This window comes from Eulemur rufifrons, chromosome 15 (assembly GCF_041146395.1).
Source record: "Eulemur rufifrons isolate Redbay chromosome 15, OSU_ERuf_1, whole genome shotgun sequence".
Taxonomy (NCBI): domain Eukaryota; kingdom Metazoa; phylum Chordata; class Mammalia; order Primates; family Lemuridae; genus Eulemur; species Eulemur rufifrons.
The window spans coordinates 10615336-10622991 of NC_090997.1; the positions used below are offsets into that span (position 1 = coordinate 10615336).

The 7656-nt window shown below is 54.2% G+C and overlaps 1 protein-coding gene across 2 annotated transcripts; it reads right to left on the reverse strand.

Annotated features, from left to right (window-relative positions):
* Positions 1-265: 265 nt before the first annotated feature.
* Positions 266-4345, reverse strand: TREML1 (triggering receptor expressed on myeloid cells like 1). 2 transcript variants are annotated; one of them, XM_069488654.1, is made up of 6 exons: positions 4298-4345; positions 3790-4117; positions 1916-2018; positions 1475-1560; positions 932-984; positions 266-580 (listed from the first exon to the last, which is right to left on the reverse strand). In XM_069488654.1, the coding sequence occupies exons 1-6, from the start codon at positions 4343-4345 to the stop codon at positions 266-268; spliced, it is 933 nt and encodes a 310-aa protein (XP_069344755.1). The 2 variants fall into 2 exon arrangements, with proteins under 2 accessions (XP_069344755.1, XP_069344756.1); XM_069488655.1 differs by lacking the exon at positions 3790-4117 and having other exon boundaries at positions 4303-4345.
* Between the last annotated feature and the right edge of the window lie 3311 nt (positions 4346-7656).

A 7656-nucleotide genomic window follows, 5' to 3' on the forward strand; every position in this document is an offset into this window, starting at 1 on the left:
ATTCAGCCACTAAGCATTCACATATCATCATTAGGGTTTATTTAGCCCAGTGTGTAATGGCAGAAGAACCAACATGAGAGGATTCCCCAAGACATGTCAGTCATACCTGAGCATCACTTTCCCTTTGAGTGAAGTCAGGACATTAGGTTACATCTTAAAGTCTCTATTTGCTCAGATATTCTAAGGATCTAGGGCCTGAGCTGAATGGATAGATGCACAGAACCCCTGGGGATGGTCTCCATGAGTTTATAGCGTGGTGAGCAGCTTAGCTGGATGCAGTGTGACTGTCAGGTGGATCCTGGGCTGGCTCACAGGAGGCCCCTCCCCCCTTGTCCCCTCCTGGGAAAATGACTGTGGCATATGTTACAGGCTTGGAGGAGATTAGGACTTTCGGAGGCAGAGGGGGCAATGAGGGTGGGGCTAGGGGTGGAGGTTTCTCTGGTGGGGGATCAAGAGGTAAACTAGTGTAGGTGGTATTGTCAAAGGAAGGTGGCGAGTCGAGCCTAACATATGGTACATCCGAAGGCAATTCAGCAGCCAGTCCAGAGTCACTGACGTGGTGGACCACCGAAGAGGGGCCCTGTAACAAAAGCAGGCAAATCAGGCGGAGAGAGTGCCTCCCTCTGCCCCAATTCCCAGGGCAGCCCAGGTGGGAAGCTCAGGACCACACTGGTCTAGCTCTTGAATCCTGAGTGTCAGTGGGCAAGAGGGCTTCACTTTGAAGATTTTCAAGCTCCAAGTTTCTCCCCAAATCTGGGAAGGTGGGATACTAAGGGAGATCATGAATGCCAAGTTTATAGCATTTGGAAAGAGGGCTTGGACCCCAGCTGGGTCCCAGTCCTTTCATCACCCCATCATCCTGGGACCTCTCAGAGAGCATGACGGATGAAAGGTCTGGGGGATTTGGCTGGGCGCCTGCAGAGCCTCTTACCATGCCTGAAACTGGGCTGCTCTGGAATCGGCCACACACACCAAGCTTGTTCCCTGGAAGGACAGATGAAAGCAGCACAGTTTGCTTCCAGGGCTGGCTCAAAGCCCATCCCCTCTCTCCTTTCTGAAATCTCTTTGCTAATGCAGACTCACCTTCCCCATTCCACTGCCCAACCTTTACCCCCGTCTCTCCAGCCTCCACCCCAGACTGCCCTAAGTCTCCCCACCTGATTATTGCTCCGGTCTGCCTCGACACTCAGCCAACCTCCAAAAACCCTTTCCCCACCTCCTCCACCACCTCTCCTCCCATCCCACTGCCCCACCCTTTCCAATTCCTGACTTCCCCCAGGCCTGCTCCCGGTGAATCTCCTTCCCCACCTCCACTCTTCAGCCCTGGGAACTCTAGGGTGTGGGGGCCTTGACTAAAGGCCAGACAAGTCCATCTGTAGGGGGATCAGACCTAGACTCCTGGCCTCACCCGCAACACTGGTTGACATGGGACGGGCAGGGACAGGCTGGGATAGAAGCGTAGCCAACTACCTACCTTTCCTTTTGGCCATCACAGCAAACAGCACCACTGCCGCCACCAGCAGGCCCAACAGGAGCACGGCACCCCAGATCAAGGGGATGCTGAGGGACAGAAAGGGAGAGGTAGGCTTAGCCCTGAACCCTGCGGGGAGCTGCTGGCCAGGGCCCCTGAAGCAGTGGCAGAAGGGTCACATTCTTGGTGAAGACTCAGGCAGGACAGAAGGGGGACACATCAGGGTATCTTGGTTGAAGATCCACCAGGATGAAGGGACAACTGCTCATTGCTAAACTAGGATAGAGAGGTGTGTCTCTGTCTGTCTGTCTACCTGTCCAGAAGGTCTCCCCGGGGGTGGGAGGAATCACAAGTCTTCCCCTTCGATTTAGCTGGAGCTCTGAACAAGTTATTGTCTTCACCACCAGCCTTCTCCCAGCCTCCCAGGTCCAGTCTTGTCAGTACCTCTTCTCATCCTGGCTGGGTTCTGAAGGGCTGGCACTGCCTGCAGGGCCTAGGAAGGGGTCCTCAGCCAGGCTGCCCATCTTATGTGTCTCTTCCTCCTCCTCTGCCTCCTCCTCCTCCTCTCTCAGGCCAGGAACTGAATGGGAAGGAAACGTCCAATGGGTGCATCCCTGTGGGCAGGCTGCAATGGCCTGTGGGGGTCTGAGGGACAGGGGAGGTGGAGCCATGGAGGGAGAGGTCCTCATGAAGAAACCCAAAGACAGGGAGGCTGGGGATGTCCCTCAGGGGCCTCTCGTCCCATAGGTCAGGTAATGGCACCAACTCTTCATGTCTTTATCTGCTTGCGAATGTACCCACTTTCCCTCCACCACCAGCCCCGCCCGCTGCACTTCTGCTTTGCCTGCTCCACCCTCGCCCCTGCACCCACCTCCCTCCCACCCCGAGTAGGTTTCTACAGCTGTCTTCCTCGTGGTGACCTTGCTTCTGCAGGCTGGTTGAGCCTCACCCTGAGCTCTACCCTCAGGATTTAAGGCACTGCGGGCCAGCCCTGATGAGATGCAAAACCAGCTGACCCTTGCTGAGAGCCTTTCAGGGATCCTGAGAGTCAGTCTGGGGACAAGGCTTCTGTCATCCCTACAACGTGTTTGACTCCTGGCTGCAGGACTCAGTGTTGGTTTCTCTGGGCCGGAAGATTTGTCTTAGGAACTTGGCCAGTCCCTCCAGAGCTTCTTGATCTTGATCTTGAGAGATTCCCATTCCTATTCCTCACCCTAGGCCACACAAGGAACCGGAAGTGCTGTTGTCCCCATCTTGCTGCACATGTCCTGCCCTCCTGGTGCCTATTGGGCCACCTTGGACGACCCCCTCTGAAGCTAATGGCTTGCCTGACGTGCACACCCCACTGTCCCTGGAAACCATGCTCCACCCCCCTGCCTGAACACCGTCCTCCACCACGCCCGTCCCATTGCAGCGGGCGGGGGCTCCAGGTCCCTGCCTCCCTGCCCCCTCTTCCCAGTGAGCCTCGTCTTGTCACAACTTGCCTTGTCAGCGTTCGTAACAGTGGTATCAGTCTCTGCTTCAGGTAGCTGACCATTTGCCCTCCAGACTCCCCTCACCCCTTTTTTTAGAATATCCTATTTTGCCAAAAAAAAAAAATTTTAAATATTTTAAAATTTTCTTTGAATAAATGCTTTCTAGCACTTAATAAATACTAAAAGGCAAAGGCAGTGAGAATGAAAACTGTAAATCATAAAGTGCTTTTTATACTGAAAATAGAGTGAAGAATATTGGCTTGAATATTAATGATACTTTTCTCCTTTTTAAAACCAAAGGCGTTGAAGTAGTTCAGGCACTGAATGTATCCTGCCTGTAGGAGACACATACTGGACGTTCAATGAAGACTTATAAAATTAATTAAGATACAAATTCAGTAATTTTAAACCATCAGATCCATTAAGAGAGCAATAAAAAACTGGAAGCTACACAAATTAATTCCAGTTTATATGCCCAGATTCAACTTTGTCTACAACATTTCTAAGTAGAACAAAGATAGCGTCCAGTATGTCGAAAATACTGGAAGATGTGCGGCTGAGGCCGTGGGGTGGGAGGAGGACACGCCTTCCTGAGGGGGCCCGTGTGTGTGTGTGTGTGTGTGTGTGTGTGTGTGTGTGTGTGTAGGGAATGGTTTTCAGCTGGTTTATCTCAGACTTCCCAAGCAGTTTGGTTTCCGATCCCTGCAAAGCTGTCAAAAGGATATCTCCTCCCAGTGCCTCTTCCCCCAGGGCTCCCACTCCTCCAAGACCCAAGGGCCCTGGCAAGAGGTGGGGGCAGGGAGGCCGGGTCAGAGGGGCAGTTGCTGGCCTGGGAGAACTTACCTGGAGGGAGCACCTCCAGAGAGACTCTGTGCACAGTCTCGGGCCCCGCGGCTCCATGCACCACGCAGCCGTACTCCCCGGCATCCTCCTCCTGCAGGGTGACCATTTCCACCTGCAGCAGGCCTCCACCCAGGTCGGTGAGAAAGGTGTGCCTGCTCCCTGGGGCTGTGCGATCCACACCTGAGGACACCAGGGGCTGGCACCCCTCTGTCGAGACCCGGCACCACACCTTGCGAGCCTTGACGTCCTGAGGCCGGTAGCGGCACTGCACCCGAATGGAGCTCCCCACGGGGGCCTGCAGGACCTCGGGGTGGCTGTCAGCTGAGCCCTGATCTAGGGAAGGAAAAGAGGTGGCAGTATTGGGCAGGAGCTGGGGGCACCTCCCAGCCCACCCTCTAACATAGGGACACTGGGACCTACAGATGTGGGTGTGGCACCCACAAGAACATCAATTACTCCTGGGTATGGGCTGAGTCTATGGGGCCCAGGGGAGCAGCTCCTTCGGAACCTTACCTTCCAGTCCCAGGAGCAGCAGCAGGAGCAGGTGAGGGCCCATGGCTGGGCAGAGAGATGTCAGCGCTGGGGCTTGCCTGGGCACTGACACAGCCCTCCCCTGGAGGCAGGAAACATCTGCCTCCGGCCGTCACGTGGGGCCCTCAGTGACCACAGAGTGGGAGACAGGGACTGGTGGGAACCTCCAGTGGTGGCGATAGGAAGCTCTTCCAAACCCTGCTGGCTTGGTGCTCAGGAACGGTGCCTGAGGGTAGGGTCAGGTAAGGAAGTGGCTGGGGGTCAGCTAAAGGGTGAGGTAGGAGGAGGATCCCGGGAAGTGGAGGACAAGAGAGAAAGGGGAAAGGTGACCTTCAGGGTCTTCCAAATATAGAATCTGAGGGCGCAGAGCTGCAAAGGAGGAAGGTAAAGTGGCCTGTACCTGGCCCACAGCCATTCTGATTCTAAATTTATTATGAGTGCCCCACCCCCCACCCCAGGCCTTCAGAAAATCGTCCTTCCTGCAGCACAGCCTCAAACAGGGACTTCCACCTCCCACGCTGTGCCCTGGACCGGGTCTGTCTTTCTTTCTTGTCCTGGACACTCCAGACCTTTCCATTTGGATCCACGGTCTTCAGTCTGGGAAACAGACTATGTCTTTGATAATGACTTCCCCATTTTCTCCCCCCACCCCCCTTTTTCTGCAACTCCTTAGTTAGTTGGATATTGAATGTCAGATATCCATCTTATTTTGATACCTTTTGCCTCTTATTTTCCATCTTTTTGTCCATTTTGTTCTGCCTTCTAGGGAATTTCCTCACCTTTTTCTTCCATCCCTTCTATTATTGTCTTTTAAAACTTTATCCTTTAATATTTTAAATTCGTGAGACAAGATCTCTTATTCTCTCAGCATTTCTTATTTATGGTGTACTATTTTTGCTTTATGAATGTGTTATTTTCTCTGTTGGGAGACAATTCTCCGTGAATATTTTCATATTTCTTCATGTTCTGGGCCTTCTGAGTAAAGGGCACTGACCAAGCTTTGTTCGAGGATGACTCAATAGCAAATGTGCCTTAAAAAGCTGGAGACAGTGTGACGTCCAGAAGAAGTTTTTACATTCCAGAGTAAAGTTCCTCTCTCTCTCTCTCTCTCTCTCTCTCTCTCTCCCTGCTTCAAAGGGATGAGGTCCACTGCTGGGAATAGGGACAGAGGTGACCAGGCAAGATCCAGGCCTTCAAGGAGGCATCATGTTGCTGAACTATAGATGGAGGAAATCAGTATTTATTGAGGACCTACTATGCCCCAGATAGCTGGCCAGGGACTCTCACAAATGTCATTTCTTTCAGCCTCACACTCACAAAAAACCCTGCAAAGGCAGACAGGGTGTTTGTTTATTTCTCTATCAGGTGAGGGCTTGAGAATGTGCCCAAGGTGTCTTAGAAGGAGGCAGAGTTGAAAATTGAGACCAAACGACCCCACTCCCCTCCAGTCCAGTGTGCCCCCAGGGAGTCCAAGGCAGGGATCCAAGGCAGGGATCCCAAAGGTGAGTCCACTCCAGAGGCGGGTGTCTCTGGCATGGTGGAGCGGGAAAGAGAAAAGGCCGAGCTCCCACCCAAGAGGAGGAAAGCTCCTTTCTAGGCTGGGACTGATGGCAGCCACCGTGCTCGAGTGCCAGGCGTACCCCAGGGAGCCTCCAGGGCCGTCTCATCAGCATTGGTGCCCACAAGCAGGGCAGGAGTAGGTGGAGAGGGCGCAGCTCAGGCTCGGCTCAGCCTTGGTGCCTACACTGTGCCTCGGGTCTGTGGGAAGGAGGCCACTGCCCCAGGGCAAATTGAGGAAGCTGATGTGCTGCCGAGTCAGGGGGGCCCAGGAAACACAGGTGGGACCAGAGCCCCACAGCTGCAGGGCAGGAGGCAGGGAGCAGTCAAGGTTGAAAGTGGGCAGGGCAGGGGCATGGCTAGGGTCTTGGAGGGGTGGGCGACATGTCAAAGTGAGGCTGGAACTTGAGAGCAGGGTCAGGGGTCCCTCTCGATCCACAGCCCCAGGCGCCCAAGCCCAGGCTGGGTAGCTAAGCAGCCACATGTGGGCCTCTACCTCTCTGGGGCCCAGCACAGAGAGCCCGAGGATGTGGCCGACTCGTTTCCTCCTCCTCCCTGCAGCTCACCCTCTGGAAGTCTCTCCCCCGCGTCCCCCTTCCTTTTGGCCAGGGTGGGTGGGTGCTGAAGCTGCCCGGCACTCCCTCTGGCCTGGATAGGACTGCCCTGACGTCCTCGAGGGTCACTTCCTCAGCTCCTGCTGGTGCTTCTCAGCTGGTACCTTCCAGCCACCCTGTTTAAAATGGCATCGTCCCCCTACCCCCCACCCCCATTCCTCCCACTTGCCAAGACTCTCAGCCCCGCTTCATTTCAGTTTTCCCCTCAGCACGTTTTGCCTTCTAACACACTATCAGATTTACCTTTTCCCTGTGCTTACTGTCTGTCTCCCCGCCTCCCACTAGCACGTGGCTCTGTGTGGCCAGAGCTCTGCCTGTCGCGGTCACTGTTCTAATCCCGTCATCGTTCCCGCGCATGTTAGATGCTCCAAAGAATACTTGTTGACTAAATGAGTAGGAGTGAGCTAGAGGGAAGAGCACTTGAATGCAAATTGAAATTTGGATTTCCAGGCTCTAGTGGGGACCTCAGGTAAAATTGTCACTTTCCCTCTGAGCCTCAGTTTCCCCGCTTTATAATGAGGGGCTTGAGCCTTCAGCTCCCAGCTCTGATATGCTGCACCCTGTGACTCAAGCCCTTGTCATTTCTCTGGAGAGGAAGTAACATGGTGAGAGCAAATCTCTAAGGAGACGGAGGGTGAGTCAGCTGGGAGCTGGGTGGCCTTGAATGGCAGGAGCGAGGGTGGGGGTTCCAAGTGGAGGGGCCTGGGGCAGGGAAACCCGAGGGACGAGGATAAAGAGGGTGAACCCAGCAGGAGGCAGCACAGGGAGGGAGACTAGATGCTGGAGAAATTCCAGAGAGGGAGGCAGGACTTGGCAGCTAGATCTAGGGAAGGGAGGAGAAAGGAGAGTGATTGATTGGTTGGATTGGAGCCGGAGACAATGGAAGGACAAGGTCTCCTAATGCCCTAGGCCCCAGGGGGCATCCACTTTCTCCTAGCCCTATAGAAAACAGAAGCCCCAAACCATCCTGTTTAATATAAGGTCTGAATTTATTCGTGAGTGTTTAATGTGCAATGCTCGGAGGTTGACAGATGATCTTCCCAACCCCCCCACCCAACCCCCATACACACAAGTCCTGCTTCCAGGAGCCAGGACAAGCAGGGCGTGGGCAGAGTGGTCTCCTGCCAGGGCAGAACCAGAAGTCTCCATAGCCGAAGGACGAGTG

Bases quoted from the DNA above. Each gene is read 5' to 3' on its own strand.
- TREML1 (XM_069488654.1), bottom strand. From the start codon at position 4,345: ATGGGCCCTCACCTGCTCCTGCTGCTGCTCCTGGGACTGGAAGGTAAG. The intron at 4,118-4,297 runs GTTCCGAAGGAG...TCCCTAGATCAG, and splicing joins TCCTGGGACTGGAAGGTAAG to GGCTCAGCTGACAGCCACCC. The intron at 581-931 runs GTAAGAGGCTCT...CTTTTGTTACAG, and splicing joins GCAGCCCAGTTTCAGGCATG to GGCCCCTCTTCGGTGGTCCA.